The 25,000-nt window shown below is 43.9% G+C and overlaps 1 protein-coding gene across 1 annotated transcript in view; it reads right to left on the bottom strand.

Moving 5' to 3' along the window:
• The window catches only part of LOC121876575 (cell surface glycoprotein 1-like), a gene marked incomplete at its 3' end in the record, with an annotated part of 39,798 nt that extends 17,146 nt beyond the window's left edge, over positions 1–22,652 (bottom strand). The window contains exons 1-2 of the mRNA XM_042381778.1: positions 22,570–22,652; positions 8,521–8,599 (exon numbers count right to left, since the gene is read on the bottom strand). Of these exons, the coding sequence (XP_042237712.1) occupies positions 8,521–8,599; positions 22,570–22,652 (162 nt within the window). The remainder of the gene's footprint in view (positions 1–8,520; positions 8,600–22,569) is intronic.
• Between the last annotated feature and the right edge of the window lie 2,348 nt (positions 22,653–25,000).

The raw sequence follows: 25,000 nt of genomic DNA, 5'->3' as shown, positions 1-25,000 counted from the left end.
ATATTTCGTATAATTTTTTCTTATTTATTTATTTTTTATTTCAGTCCTTTTATATATTTTTTTAATATTTTTTCTTCATTTTTTGGATTATCCTTTTTTCTTATTATTTTATTAATGTTATTAGGTGAGAGAGAGAGAGAGAGAGAGAGAGAGAGAGAGCATGGAAAATAAAGCCATAGAAAGACAACTCCATGACCATCGTGTGGCAACAATATAAGAGGAGGAGGAGGAGGAGGCGGTGTTGGCAGAGATAAGGTCATTTTCAATTACCGTATATTTGGCAACAGGCGAAGAATGACCACCTCTCCCCTTACCCCACCCCACCCCTGCCCCACCCCACCCTACCCCTACCCGACCCCAGCCCACCCCCACCTTCGCGATACCATTCTCAATACCGTGGGAATATGATAACTTTCGTCACTTTCCCCACCAGATAAAAGTGACTGAATGGACCAGTGGCGATCATGATTCACCTTTCCCGACACATTTAATACGATAGAGAAAAGGTATATTGCAGTTATTGTGTGTGTGTGCGTGTGTGTGTGTGTGTGTGTGTGTGTGTGTGTGTGTGTGTGTGTGTGGTGATAGGGTGGTGGTGGTAGGTGATGGTGGTGGTTGTAGGTGGTGGTGGTGGGGTTCAGGACACAAGGATTCGGGTTCGGGTTTCGTGTATTTGGGTTCGGGTTTGGTTTAGGTGGGTTTGTAGGGAACGTGTTTATTATTTTCTAAGTTGGTATACGGTTGTTGTTGTTGTTGTTGTTGTTGTTGTTGTTGTTGTTGTTAATATTAATATTATTATTATTATTATTATTATTATTGACAAGAATCTATACAAACCGCCCCGATCCCTCACCGTTCAAAATCACTCCATCACCACCAACCCCCAACCACACATAAAACACACCACACCCCCAACAACCCACACTCAATAACCCCCAGCCCCACCACAGCCCCCAACAACCCCACCACAGCCCCAACAGCCCCCAACACACCCCCCAACAACCCCCCCCAGCCACCACAGCCCCCAACAACCCCACCAACCCACACAACAGCCCCCAACAACCCCCACCACAGCCCCCCAACAACCCCACCCCACCCCCCAACAACCCCCCACCACAGCCCCAACAACCCCCACACAGCCCCCAGCCCCACACCCCACATCAACCCCCCCCACCACATTTACAACCCCACAACAACCCCACGGCCCCAACACACCAGCCCCAACAACCCACCACAGTCCCCACCACCCCATGCAACCACGGCCCCAACAACCCCACCACCCCCCAACAACCCCCACCACAGTCCCCAACCCCCACACAGCCCCAACTCAGCCCCCAACAACCCCCCACCACAGTCCCCAACAATCCCCCACCACAGCCCCCAACAACCCCACACACAGCCCCAACCACCACCCCATTACCCCCACCCCCACCCCACACAACCCCCACCACAGCCCCCACCACCCCCACCACAGCCCCCAACAGCCCCACCACAGTCCCCCACCATAGCCCCCATCAACCCCCACCACAGCCCCAACAACCCCACCACAGCCCCAACAACCCCCAATCCCCAACAACCCCCACCTGCCCCCAACTCAGCCCCAACAACCCCCCACCACAGTCCCCAACAACCCCCCACCACAGCCCCCAACTCAGCCCCAACATCCCCCACCACAGCCCCCACCCCCCAACCACAGCCCCCACAGCCCCCACCACGCCCCCAACAACCCCCACCACAGCCCCCAACAACCCCCCACCACAGCCCCAACAACCCCACCACAGCCCCCCACCCATCAACCCCCCACCCCCCAACAACCCCCACCACAGTCCCCAACAGCCCCCACCAACAGCCCCCAACAGCCCCTAACCCCACCACAGTCCCCACCACAGCCCCCATCAGCCCCCCACCACAGCCCCCAACAACCCCCAACCCCCCAACAGCCCCACCACAGCCCCCCACAGCCCCCGACCCCCCACAGCCCCACCACCCCCCATCAGCCCCCCACACCCCCCCCAGCCCCCACCACATCCAGCCCCACCACAGCCCCAACACCCCCACCACCCCCCACCACAGCCCCCATCAACCCCCACCACCCCCAACAACCCCCACCACAGCCCCCAACAACCCCACCACAGCCCCAACAACCCCCACCACAACAACCCCCACCACACACAACAACCCCCACCACAGCCCCCAACACCACCCCCCCCACCGCTCCCAACAACCCCCACCACAAACACCAACAATTCTCACAAACATAAACCATTTTTATATCAGAAATTAGTAAAGAAAATTTGCTTTATTGAAAAATTTTAGGATGCATTAAAAACTTTGATGGATCTTAAAAGTTTAGTGGCGATATTGGGGTTGGCTGGGGTGGGGGGTGAGTGAGGGGAGGGGGGAGGGTGGAGGAGGGCAGGGGAGGTGGGGAAGAGGGGAGGGTGTATGTAAATAATGGGATGTGAGGGATGATGTTGGTGAGAGAGAGAGAGAGAGAGAGAGAGAGAGAGAGAGAGAGAGAGTGGGTCATCAGCGTGTATTATTACTTCTAGAACAACAAAAGTATTTTCTCCAGCGAAAGTTTCAGTTTAACTCATAGGAAACTACTTACTCAAGGGTAAAACTTTTGCTATTGCATTCAATATTGTAACTTTACTTTCTCCAGAGAAAGTATCCATCGCAATATTACTCTCACGACGAGGAGGCTGGCACTTTCTCCAGCGAAAAGTATCAATAAACCTCAAATAAAACAACTTACCAAAGCTACTAAGGTCAAGTTTACTGTGGTACTTTCTAAAGGGAAAGTACCCATCATGATTATCACTTCCACGACTACACTTACTTTCTCTAACTTTCTCTAAACATAATACTAATACTAGAGAGGAGGAAACTTTCACCATGACCTCCCACCAAACTTACCTTTCCCTGTACCATCACCTAAATGAGCTTCAGGCGTCGCTCCGCTAATGAGAGATCTAATTAAGACAGGTAAATTGCTTTTAGACAGGTAACAAAAATTTTCTTCGGAGGCAAAAAAAGTAATAATTGGTGAGTCATAAAGAGATAGTTAATGGGGGTGACGAGCTTAATGTAATTTACTTAATTAGTGAATCTTAATTTGTTGGATGATTAGTAAGTTTTTTTATTATTATTATGGATAATTAACATATGTGTGTGTATTCATGTTTTAGTATACATATTCATAAAGATAGATGCATGATAATACATAGATACGTATATATGACTAGTTGTAATGCTCTTTAACACACACACACACACACACACACTCACACACACACACACACACACACACACACACTGTATATATATATTTCTTATTCTCTCTATCTTTCACTCTCTTACGAAAACTCTCTCTTACACACACACACATAGAAACTCTCTCTCTCTCTCTCTCTCTCACACACACACCCACACATACACGCACACAACAACCACAAACACCCAAACAAACGAACAAACAAGAACTGAATCACAAAACAAGGCAACAAATCAGTCATCACACACCAGGTGTTTTCCCGGGACAAAAAATTTCGCGAGGCGGGAAATTTATGGAGCGAATATTTGGCGGGATGTGGAACGCCCCCCCCCCGCGCAATACCAGCTGATTTTGCGTTTTTTATAGGTATAGAGAGAGAGAGAGAGAGAGTTATGGTTTAGGTTATTGTACTTTTATTCTAATGTCTTTCATTCGCTTTCACAATCTCTCTTCCCTCTTCCCTGTCTCTCTTTCTCACTCATCATCTCTCCCCCATGTAAACTTTGTGATAAACCTTTAAAACATACACTTGAACACTATATTATTGAATGTGACACTATCAAAGACTTCAGGCCACCTGGCTTATTGTATCATCAACTATGTAATTACTACATTGACTCAGGAGTGCTTGAGGACATTGTTGCTGTTTATCCAAAATTTGCTGCCATCCCACACTCTCAAATAAAATATGACTTCTACTGTGTATGAACCTCTGTCCTGCGTGGCAGTGAGCAGTGATACCACCCTCAGTGTAAAGACCTGACTGAATAGACAAACTGTACTTTAAGCTTTGCCAATAAATTTGTTAAGCTAAAAACTATCTCTCTGTCTCTCTATCACACACACACACACACACACACACACTTAGCTCCACCAATTACAATAGGTCTTTCAGCCATCAGCCAGATCTGGAGTGTGACGTCATGACCTAAAAAAGTACCAGTTAACGTTGTCTATATTGTATTGTTTTATTGAAGTGGTGGAGGAAGGCAGAGAGGGAGAGAGAGAGAGAGAGAGAGAGAGAGAGAGAGAAAATTTGTTTCATATAATCTCACTCACACACACAATCTCTCTCTCTCTCTCTCTCACACTCATTACAACAGTCATCAACGAATCCTGACTCACACCTGGAGCCAAAAATGATTAAATTACCTCTAACTCATTTCCAATCTGAACAATCATTACTATGGACACCCCACCCCCATCCCCCCATCCACCCCCATTCATTACCCCTGCAGCCTCCCCAGAACCTCCTCCCATAGTACAACCCCACTCCACCCCACCCCACCCCACCCCATAGAAACCTGCAATACAACCCATTCCATCCTATCACCCCAGAAACAACCCCCCTGTAGTAACCCCACCCCACACCTATCCCCAGAACCCCATTCCCACCCCCAAACCCCCCCTCAGAACCCCTTACCTCCCCAAAACCCCACCCCCACCTACCCCCAAAAACCCACCCCACTCCCCCCCAAACCCCCACAACTTACCTCTACCCCGCCCCCCCCAAAAACCCCACCCCACTCTACCCCTGCCCCCAAAAACCCCACCCAACCCTAACCCCCTAACCCTAACCAATTCACCCCCTGAAATTGAAAAAATGCCAGCACCATTTACGGAGTTTAATAAAATGGTGATTGGACGTTTGTAGGTGGGAGAACACGAATTAATTGGCCTCGGGGCTAGAACGGTCTATATCTAGTTTTTTAGGGGAGGGTCTAATGCATTATTTTACCTTTTGGGTCTAAATTGTATATTTTTATGTGTAGGTGATTGTGTTTTTCTTTTTTTTTTTTTTGTGTGTGTGTGTGTGTGTGTGTGTGTATTGTAATCGACTGAAATGATTTGTGTGTGTGTATGTGTGTGTGTGTGTGTGTGTGTGTGTGTGTGTGTGTGTGTGTGTGTGTTTTGTATGTAATAACGACTGAAATCGATAATTGTACTTATTATTATTATTATTCGTGGGTAAATTAAGGCGAGCATTTGTAGGTACAGCGTGATTCGGAGAGAGAGAGAGAGAGGGGGGGAGGAGGAGAAAAGGAAAAGGGTGTTAAAATAAAGGGAAATAAATAATGAGTGAGAGCAGGAAAAAATATAAGGAAAAAAACTTCAGTGAAAGAGAAGTGGTAAACAATGATGATGATAATAATAATAATACTTGTAACTATTAAAATGATGATATGGATAATAATAAAAACAACAACAATATAAAATAATAATAAAAATAATAATATAATAATAATAATAATAATAATAATAATAATAATAATAATAATACTAATAAAACACCGATACTATTACTACTACTACTACTTTTTTATGGCCTCCATCCTCCCCCAATAGCCACACCTTCGCCGCCATTTTATTACCTTAAAATTAAACATCTTAATACATAAGTAGCTATCCTAGCTGTGTTGAGTTGGTTGAGCCGCAGATCCATGCGGCATTCAGTGACTGTAGCCTCATAGCCAATTTCTGCAGCTGTTGTCGGCTTTGGGGCCGATGCTCTCGTTCCCCTGAGGCAGAGCAAAGCCGACCGAAGGAGAGAGAAGGACAGTCGACATCTCATCCAGGCTGTAACATAACTTCTGGGCTGCTGCTTCTGTTCGGATAGCACCTCCGCGAGTCTGGTGTAGAGGCATCTTGCACTTGGTCCCATCCCACCAGAAGTTGTGAACACCAGAGGAGTGAAGCTGCCTTGATCAACGTTCTGAATTCTCTCCCCGTATGCCCTTATCTTGTCGTTCTCGTTCCTCCTGTGTGCAGCATCGAGAGCTAAGTTACGGTGAAATGCGGCCATGGGATAAAAAATCCTGATGTCGAAGAAGGCTCGCTGTCCCCACGTCCAGAATCCTCGAGCACTGACGTCCACACGGGCTTCATTGGATGTTTTTGAAGTTCTATGTTGGAAATTCTCACCGTCCAATGGAAGGAGGGTCGGTTCTACCCTGACATCACGGCAGATTTCCTTCAACATATTTGCTGTGAGATCCCTTAATGCGTCATGCCTCATGCATACGAAGCCCCCTTTCTTGCACACCATCGCGTGATCGACATCATAGGAAGAGCCACACACGTATTGGGAGGACAAACCTTCTACTGGCCTACCGTACTACTACTACTACTACTATTTTTTTTTAAATGGCCTCCAGCCTCCCCCAATAGCCTTACCTTCGCCACCATTTTATTACCTTAATATTAAATATCCTAATACATAAGTAGCTATCCTAGCTGTGTTGAGTTAGTTGAGCCGCAGATCTTTGCGGCATTCAGTGACTGTTGCCTCATAGTCAATATCTACACTATTACTACTAAAATACCGCATTAATAAAGGCACTATTATCTTCACATTAAAATCATAAAAAATAAAATCCAACTCAAAATTTTTTTCAAAATATATTTCATACAATTCTTAACTTCCTTCACTGATTATTTTTTCACTACTACAAATCTCTCGGGAAGAGTTGAAAAAAAATTGGAGCCTCATTTGCATATGGGCCTAAATTTGCATATGAAAATCAAATTACAGTCATTTACATTTTAATCCATTCTGAATATAATTTCATCTCGCGTGTAATATTGCGGAAAACCCAGCGAGAATTGGAACACTCTGGGTATATGTACAGAGATGAGTGGAGGTAGTACTGTACATTACGCCTATGAGTTGTACATTATGCCCACGAGTTGTACATTACGCCCACGAGTAGTACATTATGCCCACGAGTTGTACATTATGCCCACGAGTTGTACATTATGCCCACGAGTTGTACATTACGCCCACGAGTTGTACATTATGCCCACGAGTTGTACATTATGCCCACGAGTTGTACATTATGCCCACGAGTTGTACATTATGCCCACGAGTTGTACATTATGCCGCCCACACTAATGTATATGACTCCAACACACACTGTACATCACACACACACACACACACTGAAAATTATGGTGACGTTGTGTACGTGACGCCCACACTAAAGTATTTGATGCTCGCACACCGTACATTATGATGAGGTAGTGTACTGTACATCACACCCAGACACTGTACATCACGCCCAGACACTGTATATCACACCCAGACACTGTACATCACGCCCAGGCACTGTACATCACGCCCAGATACTGTACATCACGCCCAGACACTGTACATCACGTCCAGACACTATACATCACGCCCACTCACCATACATCACACCCACTCACCATACATCACACCCGCTCACAATACATCACACCCACTCACCATACATCACACCCACTCACCATACATCACACCCGCTCACCATACATCACACCCACTCACCATACATCACACCCACTCAACATCTTCTTCATCACACACCATCCTCCATCCTTGTGCCTCCTTCACCATCCTTCTCTCTCCTCTTCCCTCCCTCCTTCTCATCCATATCTCCCTTCCTCCCGTCCTTCCTATTCCCCATCTTCACTATCAAGCACCACAAGAGAGAGAGAGAGAGAGAGAGAGAGAGAGAGAGAGAGAGAGAGAGAGAGAGAGAGAGATGGTGGTGGTAGTGGTGGTAGTGGTGTAGCAGTATCAGTGATGGTGGTGGTAGTGGTGGTAGCAGTATCGGTGATGGTGGTGGTGAGTGGTGGTAGCAGTATCAGTGATGGTGGTGGTAGTGGTGGTAGCAGTATCAATGGTGGTGGTAGTTATTGGTAGCAGTATCAGTGATGGTGTGGTGGTAGTGGTGGTAGCAGTATCAGTGATGGTGGTGGTAGTGGTGGTAGCAGTATCAGTGATGGTGGTGGTAGTGGTGGTAGCAGTATCAGTGATGGTGGTGGTAGTAGTGGTAGCAGTATCAGTGATGGTGGTGGTAGTGGTGGTAGCAGTATCAGTGATGGTGTGGTGGTAGTGGTGGTAGCAGTATCGGTGATGGTGGTGGTAGTGGTGGTAGCAGTATCAGTGATGGTGGTGGTAGTGGTGGTAGCAGTATCAGTGATGGTGGTGGTAGTGGTGGTAGCAGTATCAGTGATGGTGGTGGTAGTGGTGGTAGCAGTATCAGTGATGGTGGTGGTAGTGGTGGTAGCAGTGATGGTGGTGGTAGTGGTGGTAGCAGTATCAGTGATGGTGGTGGTGGTGGTGTCAGTGATGGTGGTGGTGGTGGTAGCAGTATCAGTGATGTGGTGGTAGTGGTGGTAGCAGTATCAGTGATGGTGGTGGTAGTGATGGTAGCAGTATCAGTGGTGGTGGTAGTGGTGGTAGCAGTATCAGTGGTGGTGGTGGTGGTAGTGGTGGTAGTAGTATCAGTGGTAGTGGTGGTAGTGGTGGTAGTAGTGGTATACAGGGCCAGCTTCAGCCTACAATACTAATGAAATAATAAATATTCCCCAGGTTGCATTATGGCGTACTAGCAAGATGAATGGTGGTAATAATAACACGTGCTCTCCCCGGGCCTGTGAACCACCAGTCTCAGAGCATCGTAACTAATCTCCCTTACAACCCTCCCTTCCTCCCTTCTACCTTCCCTCCCTCAGTCCCCCTCCCCTTTTATTTCCTCTTTCCCTCCTTCCTTCCCTCCCCTCCCCCCTCTCATTCCCTCCCTTCTCCCTTCCTACCTACCTTCTCCCTGACTCATTCCCTCCCTCCCTCCCTCTCTCAGTGGTGTTATAAGGATGCATCTGATTCACTTAAGTTCAATAAGAAATTCTCATATGTTCTTTACCTATGATGTGAGGGGACGTATTTAATTCATTCTCTTAAAACTCATTCAAATAAATTATCAAATATTATTAAGTTATTTTGATTTTTTTCTTTAATTTATTTTTATTTTTATTTTATCTTTTAACTGGTGATGCTAGAACCTAATGTATACTGTCTGTCTGTCTCTCTGTCTCTCTGTCTGACTGTCTGACTGTCTCTATCTCTCTCTCTCAAATCTTCCCATTCTTTCTCCCATCTTTCACTCTCTCACTTTCTGACTCTCACTCTCTCTCTCCTCTACCACCCCGTCCACCTCCCCCCTCTCTCTCTCCTCCTACCAACCCGTCCCCCTCCCCCCTCTCTCTCTCATTCCCAAGGCAACAGAATAGAGGATGTACACACACACACACACACACACACACACACACACACACACACACACACACACACACACACACACACACACACACACACACACACACACACACACACACACACACACACACACACACACACACACACACACACACACACACACACACACACACACACACATACATACAGTAATCTTACTTTCATTGACCATTAAAAGATGACACTTCATATAATTGTTTTCTTTGTTAGTTGAAGTAGAGAGGACTGGGCAGACAAGAAACAACCCCTCTCCCCTCTCAATTTCATCCCACTGATATTTTTTTTTAAAGTAATTCGCCCAAGGTGCTGTATGACGCCTCACCATGCTCAGTCAAACATAATTAAAATAGTCAATAATAATAATAATAATAAAAGCCTAACAAATAATACCCAAAACGTTATGTAATAAAAAAGAAAGAAGAAAAAAAGTTGGGTTATTTTCACCATGTGTCGGGATGAGGCGAGAATTTTATTACGCTGGTGAAATTAACAGCTGGTAGCTTAGTTTCATTTGTCCAGCGATAGGGAGGAGTGGGGAGGGTAGAGGGTAGGGGAGGGTGGGGAGGGTGGGGAGGTGGGAGGGTGGGGAGAAGGGGAGGGTAGGGGAGGTGGGGAGGGATAAGGGAGGGACAGGAGGGTAAGGGAGGGACAGGGAGGGACGGAGGTAGGAGGTAGGGAGGGGGGTAGGGGAGGGTAGGAGGGTGGGGGAGGGTGGGGAGGATAAGGGAGGGACAGGGAGGGACAGGAGGTAGGGGAGGACAGGGGAGATAAGGGAGGGACAGGGAGGAGGTGGGGAGGGACGAGGGAGGTAAGGAGGAGTGGGGAGGGTGGGAGAGGGTAGAGTAGGGACAGGGGAGGTGGGGAGGGTAAGGGAGGGATAAGGGGAGGGACAGAGGGTAGGGAGGGACAGGAGGTGGGGAGGTAAAGGAGGGATAGGGAGGGTAAGGGAGGTAGGGAGGGTGGGAGAGGGAGGGGAGGGGGAGAGGGAGGTAAAGGAGGATGGGGAGGGTAGGGAGGATAGGGAGGTGGGAGAGGGGAGTGGGACAGGAGGTGGGGGAGGGACAGGGAGGGTAGGGAGGGATAGGGAGGTGGGGAGGGAGAGGGAGGGGGAGAGGGAGAGTGGGGACAGGAGGGTGGGGAGGGTAAAGGGAGGATAAGGGAGGACAGAGGGTAAGGAGGGACAGGAGGGTGGGGAGGGTAAGGAGGATAGGGAGGGTGGGGAGGGACAGGTGGGTAAGGAGGGACAGGGAGGGTAAGGAGGGACAGGGAGAAGGTAAGGGAGGACAGGAGGGTAGGGAGGGACAGGAGGGTGAGGGAGGTAGGAGGGTGGGATGGGATAGGAGGATGGGAATGGTAGGGATGGAGGAGAGGGTGGGGGATGGTAGGAGAGGTTAGGGTGCTGGGAGGGTGAAAAGGTTAGGGGGAGGAGGGTTCTCTTCATTCTTGTTTGTTACTGTTTCACATTTTCCCGCCAAAAAATCAGCTGTTTAATTACAACAACATATAGTACTGTACACACATAAAAACACAATAAAACACAACAAAACACAATAAAACACAACAAAACACAATAAAACACAACAAAACACAATAAAACACAACAAAACACAATAAAACACAATAAAACACAACAAAACACAATAAAACACAACAAAACACAATAAAACACAACAAAACACAATAAAACACAACAAACACAATAAAACACAACAAAACACAATAAAAACACAACAAAACACAATAAAAACACAACAAAAACACAATAAAAACACAACAAAACACACAACAAAACACAATAAAAAACACAATAAAATACAATAATTCACAATAATAAACAATAAAACACAACAAAACACAATAATTCACAACAAAACACAATAAAACACAACAAAACACAATAAAACACAATAAAACACAATAAAACACAATAAAGTAGAAATTCACGAGTCAAATTAATTTTAAACATGAAAGGGTACACCAGTAGCAGACCAGCTCACTATACATTGGTAATTACTGTACACCCAGAGCTGCCTCGGGCTGTGTATGTACGTGTGTATGTACGTGTGTGTGTGTATGTGTGTATTTATGTGTGCGTGTTGTTGTGCCTGTATGGTTGTGCGTGTGTATGTGTGTGTGTGTATTACGTGTGTCATGTGTGTATTTATGTGTGTACGTTTTGTGTATGTAAGTATGTCTGTATAGTTGTGTTTGAGTATGTGTGTATGTACGTGTGTGTGTTAGTGCATAGGGTTGTGTGTGTGTGTGTGTATATTATTATGTAGTTACGTGTGTGTGTGTGTGTATTTATGTATTTATGCCTGTGTACGGTTATGTGTATGTGTACCTCTATGTAAGCGTGTATATACGTACAGTATGTGTGTATATCCTAACACACGTATCCTAAACCTTCCTCCCCATTACATAACCATACCTCTAAAACACCCAAAATTAAAACAACAAACACAAACACCATAAAACAAACTCAAAGCCAAACCAAACACCGAGAAAAAACAATAATTAATTTAGAATATATTTAAGAGTTAAATATAATGAGAACAGACCATAGACATTATCGAGGTGAGCTGTTATTATTACTGGTGATTCGGGCACAACTGTTGCTCTGTATGAGACAGGTGTTATTACACTACACTCGACCTAATGGACCAGCTAACATAGTCTATTACACCCGCGTTATTATTGTTATTATTACACGTCTTCTCTTATTAAAAATATATATATATATATATATATATATATATATATATATATATATATATATATATATATATATATATATATATATATATATATTAGTGACTGTAATTATCTCACTCAATAATATATCTTAGTAATATTCGTGGTATTTTTATTATTATTATTATTATTATTATTATTATTATTATTATTATTATTATTATTATTATTGTTATTATTATTATTATTATTATTATTGTTATTATTATTATTATTATTATTATTATTATTATTATTATTATTATTATTATTATTATTATTATTATTATTATTATTATTATTATTATTATTATTATTATTATCAGTATTATTATTATTATTATTATTATTAATAATTTATTATTATTATTGTTGTTATTATTATTATTATTGTTATTATTCTTGTTATTATTATTATTATTATTATTATTATTGTTATAAATATTATTATTATTATTATTAATATTATTATTATTATTATTATTATTATTATTATTATTTATTAATATTATTATTAATATTATTATTATTATTATTATTATTATTATTATTATTATTATTATTATTATTATTATTATTATTATTAATATTATTGTTATTATTATTATTTTGTTTAATGTCTCACTAAACGTATTTAGAGACATAGTACATACATACATACTTACATACATACATACATACATACATAAATAAATAAATAAATAAAAAAAACCTTAACAACCTCTTTCAGCTGATGAGTCTATAGAGGTCCTAACGTCGAGGTCAAGGTCAAAGGTCGAGGTCAAGGTCAAAGGTCGAGGTCAAGATCAAAGGTTGAGGTCATAAGTATGGTAACTATGGCAACACTTCTTCCTAAGTGTAGTGTTGTTATGTAAATTACCAGGTGTTAAAATTACAGGTGTTTCTAGTCTGTCTGTCTCTTTAATTTCCCCTGTCTGTCTGTTCATCTCTGCTTCTACATCTCTCTCCTTCTCTCTCCTTTATCTTCTCCTTCTTTTCTTCCTCCCTCTCTTACATCTCACCCCTTTTCTCCCTCTCCATTCCTCCATTCTTCCAATATTTTTGTAACTTCCTTCTTTTATTTAACTCTCTCCCAATTCTCATTTGCTTTTGTCCCCCTCTCTTCTCCCCACCTACTTCTCTTCCTCCCTCTCCTACTCCTCTTTCCACTGTCCTTCTCCTTCCTCTCTTAATCCTCCTTCCCCCCGCCTCCCCACTCCTCCCTCCTCCCCACTCCCTCCTCTCCTTCCCGTCTCCTTCCCCTCTCCTCCCCGTCTCCCCACACCCTCCTCTCCTCCCACTCCTCCCTCCCCGTCTCCCCCACTCCCCTTCCTCTCACAGACTAGTGTCGTTCCCACACAATCATAACTCACGATTTTATTGACAACTTGCCCCTGGGAGTGTATACTGCCCTCCCCACCTCCTCCCCATCTCCTCCTATCCTACCCATCTCCTTATCCTCCTCACCACCTCCTCCTTCTCTCCCCCCTCCCATTACGTCTTCCTCCTCCTCCTCCTCAGCCAGCCTCTTCCCCCACACACACACAGTCTTATGTATTGTCCACATAAGTGCTATATTCTATCCCCTGTAGTGTGTGTGTGTGGCTTACGTCTTTATGGGCTACTACCACCATCACCAGCAGCGCCTCTCTCTCTCTCTCTCTCAGGTAATTACAAAGGGTATTTAGAGTGATTATAACACCATTAATATTGTTAATTACTACCTGAGGTCAAACAGGGCACTAAATCCCCTAATGATGTTAACTAGGTCAATTAGGTAATTAAAGACCCTAGTAATGCTCACTAGGTTTATTTAGGGCAATTTAAAACCCCTAATGATGCTAACTAACAGCCGAGGTCATCTATGGCAATTAAAAGGAGCTAATGATACTAAGGTCAATTGTATATAATGAATCAGCCATAATGAGTGTTATTAGCGGGTTGAGCGCGTGGTCATTAGAGTGGGGATCGTTAGGGATTCTGACATCTATGACAGTAGTTCTTAAGGTCGTTTATTGTTTATTCTTACTGTTGTTTTCTTCTCTTCTTCTTCTCTCTCTCTCTCTCTCTCTTTCTTTCTTCCCTGTCTATCTCTCATCTCTCTCTCTCTTCCTTTGTTCTGCCGTACTGGACAAACACCGATAATGCCGTAGATAGATAGATAGATAGATAGTTAGATAGATAGATAGACAGATAGATAGATAGATAGATAGATAGATAGATAGATAGATAGATAGAGTTAATGCCGAAGTAAGTCATTTATTTTATTCGCTAAATCTTACAAGGGATTCAGTTAATTCCAAGACTTTAACAAATTGGTGAGGACAGACTAGCCAGGCAGTGGTGTGACCTGGCTGTGGTGTGACCTGGCTGTGGTGTGACCAGGGCTGTGGTGTGACCCGGGCTGTGGTGACCTGGCTGTGGTGTGACCTGGTGTGACCTGGCTGTATGTGACCTGGCTGTGGTGACCTGGCCAGGTGACCTGGGCTGTGGTGACCTGGCTGTGATGTGACCTGGCTGTGGGACCCAGGCTGTGGTGTGACCTGGGCTGTGGTGACTCCGGGCTGTGGTGTGACCCAGGCTGTGGGTGACCCTGGCTGTGATGTGACCTGGGCTGTGGTGTGACCCAGGCTGTGGTGTGACCTGGCGATGTGACCTGGCTGTGATGTGACCCGGCTGTGGTGGACCCAGGCTGTGGTGTGACCTGGCTGTGGTGTGACCCGGGCTGTGGTGTGACCCAGGCTGTGGTGTGACCCGGCTGTTTGTGTGACCTGGCTGTGGTGACCCTGAAGCTCTGGTGTAACCTGAGCTAACAAGAAATTCAGGTAAACTTGTGCAGGTATTAGGGAGGAGTCATGCAGAGGTGTGTGTGGCCATGGTGGGGTGTGTGGCCATGGTGAGGTGTGTGGCCATGGTGGGAGTGTGTCCATGGTGGAGTGTGGCCATGGTGGAGTGTGTAGCCATGATGGGTGTGTGGCTGTGAGTGTGTAGCCAATGATGGGGCGTGTCATGGTAGAGTGTGTGGCCATGGTGGAGGTGTGGGCCATGATGGAGTGTGTGTAAGGCGGTCTCTCTGTTGAAGAATATCGTCTGTCGTTAAAGAAATAAAATATTAAATATGCGTAGTAATGAAGGGTTTAGTGGAGGTTGTTTATATATGAATTATTATCGTAGTTTAGTTTAAGAGAGTGTTGAGTGCCAGACCCTACCGCCAGAGAGCGTTGTTGTAGCTAGGTATGAAGAACCGTGTATGTTAAGCCTTCATATATTTTAACAACTCTTTCTCTCATCTATATCCTTCTCATGCTTATTGTTTGTCATGTCAACACTTATAAATATATCCCCACTATAAAGTTGTCCTCACACTCATAAACACAAGTCTACACAGTAAATTATTATGTGTTTGTTTCCTTTATCCCGTGTCTTTATTAGTTCCCCTTTAACACTCCAACGTTTTCTTTTAATCTTCCCTCTAACACACATATATTTCAACACACTCTGTTAACTGTCTCGCCAACTGTTCCAGTATTTTTGAGCGTTGGGGTCTGGAGGCTGGTTGTCTACACCTATCGCCTCTTATTGTCTTTTAGTCCACAGGTTTGAGGTTCTCCAGTGCGGGTTTACGTGTTCTCATCACCAAGAGAGGGAGTAGAGGTGACTATCGTGTACTGGTGTGTGGACAAGGTGGTTTATGAAGCACACGACAATACTGGACACGGTGGAGGAGATAAAATGAAAAAAAATGAAGAATTCCGCAAATGGTCACAAAGAAATGTTATCAGGGTCTAAAGAACCATGTGAAGAGTGGCAACTTAAAATAAACCAAGGTATCTGTAGTAAGACCTCTCATGTCCAAAGACCATTACCCAGAGGTCAGGTTGAGGTTAAAGACATGCGATCTATAATGTTTGAGGATAACAAGTTTATTTTCTACTAGGACCACCTTAACGTCTGCTAATGTAGACGTTAAGAGACAAACTAGCAGCCTGGGGTCCAGATAACAGAATTGGACAGATGGCTTCAAGTTGTGTAGTCAGTAAGAACAACAGTTACCGCCCTATTAAACACATACCCCTACACAGATGTTTGGGCGTGTTGTCAGAATGGGATAACTACACACACACACACACACACACACACGCACACAAGAGAGAGAGAGGAGAGAGAGAGAGAGAGAGAGAGAGAGAGAGAGAGAGAGAGAGAATGGGGTACGGGGAAGAATTAAGGTAAACAGATAGGGTAAAAACACGGATATTAATTCCTACCACATCATCTCCTCTTTCTTTCTCCCTCCCTCTCTCTTTCTTCCCCTCGTTTCCCCTTCATTCCTCCCACCTCTTCCCTACCAGCGTGCAATAAGCCCCAGATCAAAGTTACAGACACAAAGAACAAAAAATTAAGGAGAAAAATTGGTTGAAATTGTGGAGGCGAGGAAGTTTCTGAGCCTGGGCCAGTCTGCGTTAAGAGAAATTGCACTTGGATACCTTAGACTCTTAGCATCCGAGGGATATTTTTTGTAGTATCGCGATAATATTAATAACGATGATGTTAATGATAATAATAAAAATAATAATAATAATAATTATTATTATTATTATTACTGTTGTATTAGTACTACTACTACTACTATTATTGCTACTACCATTACAACAAATAAATCATACACATTACTACCTTTTTTTTCATACTTCCAGCCCAATAGCCATACCTTCGCCACCATTTTATTACCTCTTAATATAAATATCTTAATATAAGTAGCTATCCTAGCTGTGTTGAGTTAGTTTAGCCGCAGATTCATGCGTAACAGTCATGACTGTAGCCTCATAGTCAATATCTGCAACTGTTGTCGGCTTTGGTCGATGCTCGTTCCTCTGAGGCAGAGCAAAGCCGACCGAAGGAGAAGGACGGTCGACATCTCAACTGAAGCTGTAACATTCAGGTTTTGCTTAGCCTGATATTCAGAGTCTGATTTGCACTGCATCCCGCCAGAGAATCCTGCATAGCCTCTTCCAGAACTCGAGCACTGACGTCAACACGTTGATGGAGCTTGAAGTCTGTAGACCACTGTCCAGGAAGGAGGGTCAGCCTACAGGCATTTCAACATATTTGTTGTGAGATCTTATTAGTCATGCCTCAGCATATGAAGCCCTTTCTGTACACACCATATGTCATACAGCTACTGCTACTACTACCCATAGAAATTTTTTACATTGGAGAAAATATTTTAGTCCAACTGTCGGTGTAGGTGGTTGTGGTGGTAGTAGTAGTGGTAAACATGTGGTGGTGGTAGTAGTAGTAGCAGTAGTAGTCTGATTAACTAAAGCGCAGGAGGTGGGCGCCTTAAACTGGCTAACAACGTTCCTGATAAGGGCAAAAGGTTTGTCTTAATAAACAAGAATTTACAGATGCCATTGCTCTAAGGTACGATAGCAAGAGAAGGTTTGCCCTCCCAATGCGTGTGTGGCTCTTCCTACGACATTGACCACGCCATGGTGTGCAAGAGGGGACTGTATGCATGAGGCATAACGAAGTAAGGACCTTACAGCAAACAAATTGAAGGAAATTCGCCATGACGTCACAGTGGAACCGACCTCCTCCCATTGACGGTGAGAACTCCGTCAAAGGACCTCATCCAACAAAGCCCATGTGACGTCAGTGGTCGAGGATTCTGGACGCGGGGACAGCGAGCCTTCTTCCAATCAGGATATTTGATCCCATGGCCGCTGCCACCGTAATTTAGCTCCCCGATGCTGCACACAGGAGGAACGAAAACGACAAGAACAGGCAGAGAGAATTCAGAATGTGGATCAAGGCAGCTTCACTACTTGGTGAACAACCTCTGGCGGTGGGACCATGCAATTACTTCTACGCAAGACTCGCGAGGTGCTATATCCGAACAGTAGCAGCAGCCCAGAAGTTACGTTGCAGCCTGGTTGAGATGTCGACTGTCTTTTTCTCAACTCAGGTCTGCATTGTCTGCCTCAGGGAACCAGAGCATAGGCCCCTAAGCCAACAACAGTCGCTGACATAGACATAAGGCAACAGTCACTGAATGACTCATAGATCCTGAGGCTTAACTAGCACATAGGAGAACGAGAACGAAAGAGAAGGGCATATGGGGAGAGAATTCAAAATGTCGATCAAGGCAGCCACTCCCTAGTGTTCACAACCTCTGGTGGGATGGGCCCAAGCGCAAGAATGTTTCATACCAGACTCGCGCGGAGCTGATCTCCGAACAGAAGCAGCAGCCCAGAAGTTATGTCACAGCCTGGATGAGATGTCGACTGTCCTTTCTCTCCTTCGGTCGGCTTTGTTCTGCTCAGGGAACAGAGAGCTTCTCCCTCACCCGTCAACCTGCTGCAGATATCGACTATGAGGCTCAGGCCGCAATTCATCTGCGGCCCACCAAATTTAACAGATAGGATAGTTGTTATGTATTAGGATATTTAATATTAAGGTAAATAAATGGTGGCGAAGGTGTGGCTATTGGGGAGAGCTGCTGCAACACGTTTTAAAAAAAAAAAAAAAAAAAAAAAAAGTAGTAGTAGTAGTAGTAGTAGTAGTAGCCTTTTGTAGTAGGATATTTATTTTATACAAAAAATGGCGATGAAGGTGTGGCTATTGGAGGAGGCTGGAGGCCACGTTTAAAAAAAAAAACGTAGTTGTAAAGCGGTGTCTTAGATGGCTGTATCAAAGGTCCTTATTAGAGTTTCAACACCATATGAATCTTTTTGTCAAACTTACAAGTGTGTGTGTGTGTGTGTGTGTGTGTGTGTGTGTGTGTGTGTGTGTGAGTGTGTGTGTGTGTGTGTGTGTGTGTGTCTGTGTGTGTGTGTGTGTGTGTAGTGTGTGTGTGTGAAGACAAGAGAACAAATGCCAGTATTCTTGCTGACACCAACTGCAGGAGCATTGAGGCTACCATTATCCATGAACAACTACGCTGGACTGGCTATACATCGCATGGACGACAGGAGACTGCCAAAGCAGCCACTTTACAGTCACTTAACGAATAGTAAACGTAACGCTGGCGGGGCAATGGAAACGGTATAGATAGTCTTAAGACAAATCTGAAAGTGCCAAATCGACCCCTCACCTGAGAGACTATTACTCCACACCGTAACGCTTTGGAAGATCACCATTCTAGAAAGAGTCAATACTTTCGAGTTAGCCCGACTGCATAACGAGGTAGACAAGCACCAACGCCCTCCCGCACTACATGTAGCCTCCACATGTGCAGCAACATTCCGTGATCGACCGCAGGTGTCAGATTGGCCTTTAGTCACCTCAAAACTCACCAACGAAGGTGACATCCCTAATAACTCATTTCATTGTACCATATGGATGATCGTCATAATCGATTCTAGTGACAACAAAGTAGTGTGTGTGTGTGTGTGTGTGTGTGTGTGTGTGTGTGTGTGTAAAGATTGTGTGTACAGCATGTATGTCAGTGTGTGTTTGGGCGTGAGTGTGTGTGTGTGTGTTTTTGTGTGTATATGTTCCTGTGAGTATATGTGTACGTGTGTGTAATTGTGTAGTACGTGTGCGTGTAACCCTTAACTCTGGTGGTTTAAAGCTCACACCTGAGGGAGTATAACAGGTAATGGGAACTTATAGGAAGTGACTCATTAGCATATTAAGAAATACCTTTCATCTTAATATCAAAAGATCTGATGTATATCTGGCCTCTTCCCGAATCTATCTATCTATCCTTTTGTTGAATCCTTTTTATCTTCCATGTACCTGACCCCAATGCCCCCTTTCTTTCTTTCTTTCACTTTCTTTCTTCCAATCAATCACTCCTCTCTCTCTCTCACTCTCTTATCTTATATAAACAAGCGCCTTAACGAGTGATGCTCTTGTTCACTCTGGACGAGGGAGGTAGTTATGTTTATCTCACCCAAGAGGAGAAAGAGATGATGCCGGAATGTGAGAGAGAGAGAGAGAGAGAGAGAGAGAGAGAGAGAGAGAGAGAGAGAGAGAGAGACTGAACATCTGACCTGATTATGAACTGTCTCTCTTTCTATCTTTCTCTATGTTTTAACCTTGCTTCCTTCTACCTCCCTCTTTCCTTCTGTTTTCCTCCTTCCTCTTTCCCTCCCATTTCAATCCTTCTCCCACCTCTCATCTCCATTTCTTCCATCTCAATCTTCTCTCTTCCTCTCTTCCCATTTCCCCTCACTCCTCTCTCTTCCTCACCACCCACCACTCTCCCCTCTTTTCCTCACCACCCACCAATTCTCCTCTCCCTTTACCCCCCTAATCCCCCTTTTCCCTTTCACCCCCCAGCACCATATAACCCACGATCGGGGGAGGGGGGGTGGGGTAGAAGGAGGTGGGTGGAAGGATGTAAAGATTAAATCCCCCTTCCCCCAGAGTTAAAATTTGCATAAGTCAATCACCAGGGACGGGAATCCTGTGTCTTGAGCCGTCCTAAGCCTCCCAAGTCCCACTCAGACGTTGGGAACTCACATTGCTAAACTCTCCTTCCCCCCACCCTCCCTTTTCACTGTATTCTTGAACCCTTGGACTTTTTGGAATTTATTCCCATTCCATATTTCTGGATTTTTATTTATTTGTCTTTTTATTTTCCGATTTTTTCCTGAGGTTCCGGACTTTTTTTTCTTTTTTTTTTCAAATTTTTAGACTTTTTTTTATAGATTTTTAGGACTAAATTCTTTTAAGTTTTCGGATATTTTTTTCAAAAATTTCCGAGACTTTTATGTGTGGACTCTGATCATCATTCCATTTTTCTGGACTATTGTTGGTCCTTTTTCGGACTTTAAATTATATAAGAACATAAGAACATAAGAAAGTGGGATACTGCAGGAGGCCGACTGGCCCATACAGGGCAGATCCTTTCACACCCATCCCAGCACTTCCATGTGCCTATCCAACTTCGTCTTGAAGCTCCCAGTCCCTGATCCTACTATAGCACTGTAGCCTATTCCACATATCCACAACTCTATTACCAAACCAGTGCTTCATATCCTTCTCTGAATCGGAATTTATCTAATTTAAAGCCATTTGTTCTAGTTATTTCGTTATTACTGAGCTTCAGAACATCTTCCATTTTACCCTTGTTAATCCCACTTACCCACTTGAACACCTCTATCATATCTCCCTAACTCTACGCCTCTCTAATGAATGCAAGCCTAAGCTTTTCAATCTTTTCATATGGAAGGTTTCTAATATTATGGATCATTTTTGTCATTCTTCTTGTACTCTCTCCAAAGAATCTATGTCCATTCTATAATAAGGACACCAGAATTGAACCGCATAATCCATGTGTGGCCTCACTAATGCTAGGTAAAGTTTCAAGATAACGTCAGCAGTTCTGTTACTCACACTCCTAGATATGAACCCAAGAATCCTGTTTGCCTTGTTGCGAACGCTAATCATTGTTTTCTAGGTTTCAAGTCGTTGCTAACAAATACACCCAGATCTTTTTCACAATCTGAGTTTTCTATTTCCGTGTTACCTAGTTTATACTTAACGTTTGTATTCGTCTTCCTCATCTGTAGTACTTGCATTTATCAGTATTAAAATTCATGTGCCAGTCTACTGACCACCTGTAAGGTATCTAGATCTCTTTAGGTGTTCAAAGTCACTGTCTGAATTTATCACTCTCCCATTTTGGTATCATCTGCGAATTTACTAATCCTACTAGTTATACCTAAATCAAGATCATTAATGAATATAACAAACAGCAGAGGGCCTAATACAGATCCCTGGGGAACTCCGCTTTTGACCGCACCCCAGTCTGACTTTAATCCATTTATATGTTTCTGAACTTATTATTATTTTTCGAAGACTTTAAGTATCGGGACTTTTTGGACTTCAAGTTTCAGGATCTTTTTGGGGAGACTTTTAGTGGCTGGAATTTTATTTTGAATATGTCTGATACATTAATTTTCTGGGCATGTTTTTTTATGTTATTATTTTCGGACTTAACCATAAACTAAACTCTTACAGGACTTCTGTTATGAATATAAAACCCCAAAACTTACAATAAAACCAAAATTCCCAAAAACCGGTCTTTAAAACACAAAACCCTCAAAACCGGACTTGAAAAACGAAATTAAAATGGAAAAAATGCAAAACCAGACTCAAAACCACAAAAACCGGACTAAGAAGCACAAAACCCCATAAGCTGGACTAAACATCACGAAATATCCTAAACCGGACGTAAACCACGAAAATCCTAAACCAGACTAAACACCACAAAAACCTCTAAACCAGACTAAAAACCGCACAACCCTAAACCGGACTAAAACGCACAAAAACCCTAAACCGGACTAAAAACCGCACAAAACCCCTAAACCGGACTAAAACGCACAAACCCCTAAACCGGACTAAAAACCATAATCTCCCACAAAACCGGTCCTAAAATAAAAAATAAATCAAAAATACACGTTGAAACCCCCTCCTCTCACAAAAAAAAACCGAAATACCGGAATAATGAACAGAATCTCCCACAAACCGGATCTCCAAACCTCCACCAAACTCTACAGTCACGCAGTCCGGACTCAGCAACAATGGAGTGCGGAATGAATCATAGACCATTACACTCCTGCCGCTACTGCCGGGGACATTAAGGTGATGGACGTCGGGGGGAGGTGGGGGTGGGGTAGGGGAGGGAGGAGGGTGGGGAGGGAGTCAGGAGGGAGGAGGAGGGGGGAGGTGAGGGGTCGGGAGGAGGAGGAGGAGATGGTCTGAATTAGTGAGGTGAGTTATCGATAATTATATCCTGTGGTCGCTAAGGTCAAAGTTCACACGGGTTGGGAAGGAGAGGAGAGGAGAGGTCACAAATTAAACCTTTCATACCTCGATTTTTGCATTTTCACTTTTTTTTCTTCGCGTTGTCTTGGGTCGTAAATCAGGATGGGAAGGAGAGAGGGAGAGAGAGAGAGAGAGAGAGAGAGAGAGAGAGAGAGAGAGAGAGAGAGAGAGAGGAAGAAGGACGGAGGAGAAGTGGATCTGAGCAAGGAGTTGAGGCCTCCCCCCTCTCTCTCTCGTAATAAAAAACAGTTCACAATTTTCTCCCATAAACATATAACAACAAACAGTCTCAAGCTTCTCTCAATTTCCGCTATTTTTGAAAACATAAACATACGGTCGATGTCCTATTTACACCCATTCAAAAATGACCCTACTAGAACCAATAAGTTTACTTCCCTTTGCCCCGAACGAGTAAAGAGATCTATATAATTACTAAATTTCACCTAGTTTTTTGATAAGTGTATGGTCGAAATTCTTCTTCAAAACCTTTCGATAACCAACCTTATTGGACCATATTATATAACACCTTTCTAATGCATGAGCTAACTATAAATTCCGGCTTTTCACCACAGCAGTAAGGTGGATATTCCTAATACTTTCCATTCAAATACCAACCTTAGGAGACCTGGTGGTATGGATTCCTTTAGATGAACAGGGAACTGAGAGGCTTTTAACCAGGCAGGGAAGAGGAGGAAGGAGTTAGTGGAGGAGGTGGGGATAGGAGCAGAAGGAAGGGAGGAGAGGGGGGGAAGGAGGGGGGGTATTGGCCCGGTTTCCTTAGGCATCGACAACGGCGATTAAAACTAATTCTGCTAATTTACTCTTCTACGTTGAGGTCATTTTGTTGGCGACGCGACTTGGCTATATTCTCACTAAATGGTTTGTGTGTGTGTGTGTGTGTGTGTGTGTGTGTGTGTAATAATAATAATAATAATAATAATAATTTACGGTTTATTGAGAAAATTCACAGACCTGAAGGCTGAAAATATACATTGGACATAAATGACTTATTACATACATTGGTGGTTTAACAAAAGCCTTCATTAGAAAGGTAAAGGAACATACAGTGAACATACAGAGTAATGTAGGTGTTGAACCCAGCAAACTCGTAGTGTAGTAACTCCCTCCCAGATGGTGTTATGGGGGCCTCGTGGTGTAGTTCCCTCAGATGGTGTTATGAGGACCTGGCGTGGTGTAGTAATCCCTCGCAGATGGTGTTATGAGGGACCTCACGTGGTGTAGTAATTACCTCACAGATGGTGTTATGAGGGACCTCGTGGTGTAGTAATTACCTTACAGATGGTGTTATGAGGGACCTCACGTGGTGTAGTAATTACCTCACAGATGGTGTTATAAGGGGCCTCACGTGGTTGTAACTCCCTCACAGATGGTGTTATGAGGACCTCACGTGGTGTAGTAATTCCTCACAGATGGTGTGATGAGGACTTGACGTGGTGTAGTAATTCCCTCACATATGTTGTTATGAGGACATGTGGTGTATTAATTCCCTCACAGATGGTGTATATGAGTGAGGTTTGGTCCCAGGCCTTCCTATCGTAGACGGATTAACACATCGTTGGTTGTTGGAGTCTCACGGGCCGTTATCACTGGTGTACCTGGGACCTCACTGTGTGAAGGTTAACTTGGGTACGACTGTTACTGTTGAGTTGTTCTCACCCAACTTAAGCACTGTTCACCACTGTTCACCTCTGTTTAACACTGGTTTCCGTTCCTTTCCTAAATGAAATTGTAACTTCTGGCGAGAACTTGTTGATATTCCGGTGGGGAGGAGGGTTCAGGGGAGGAGTTGGTAGGGCCAACAATAGTTGACCTGGCTGCTCCGAGAGGAGCGCCAGGTGTCTTGACCCTTCGGTGGTCAAGTGTGTGTTGTGTGTGTGTGTGTGTGTGTGTGTGTGTGTGTGTGTTTATTATGTGTGTGTATTTACTGTGTGTGGATATATGTACTTATGTGCTTATGTGTGTGAGTATATACAATCTCACACATTTAGTTACCATGAACAGTTAATATATGTATGTGCACATGTACTTATAACCACACCCACTGAACCTAATTCTCGCATCTATGTACGTATTTGTTTATGTATGTAGCACATGAAGGTAATGACAGACGT

This window comes from Homarus americanus, unplaced genomic scaffold (genome assembly GCF_018991925.1).
Source record: "Homarus americanus isolate GMGI-L3 unplaced genomic scaffold, GMGI_Hamer_2.0 scaffold28, whole genome shotgun sequence".
Taxonomy (NCBI): Eukaryota; Metazoa; Arthropoda; class Malacostraca; order Decapoda; family Nephropidae; genus Homarus; species Homarus americanus.
This window is presented reverse-complemented; position numbering and strand designations above follow the sequence as displayed.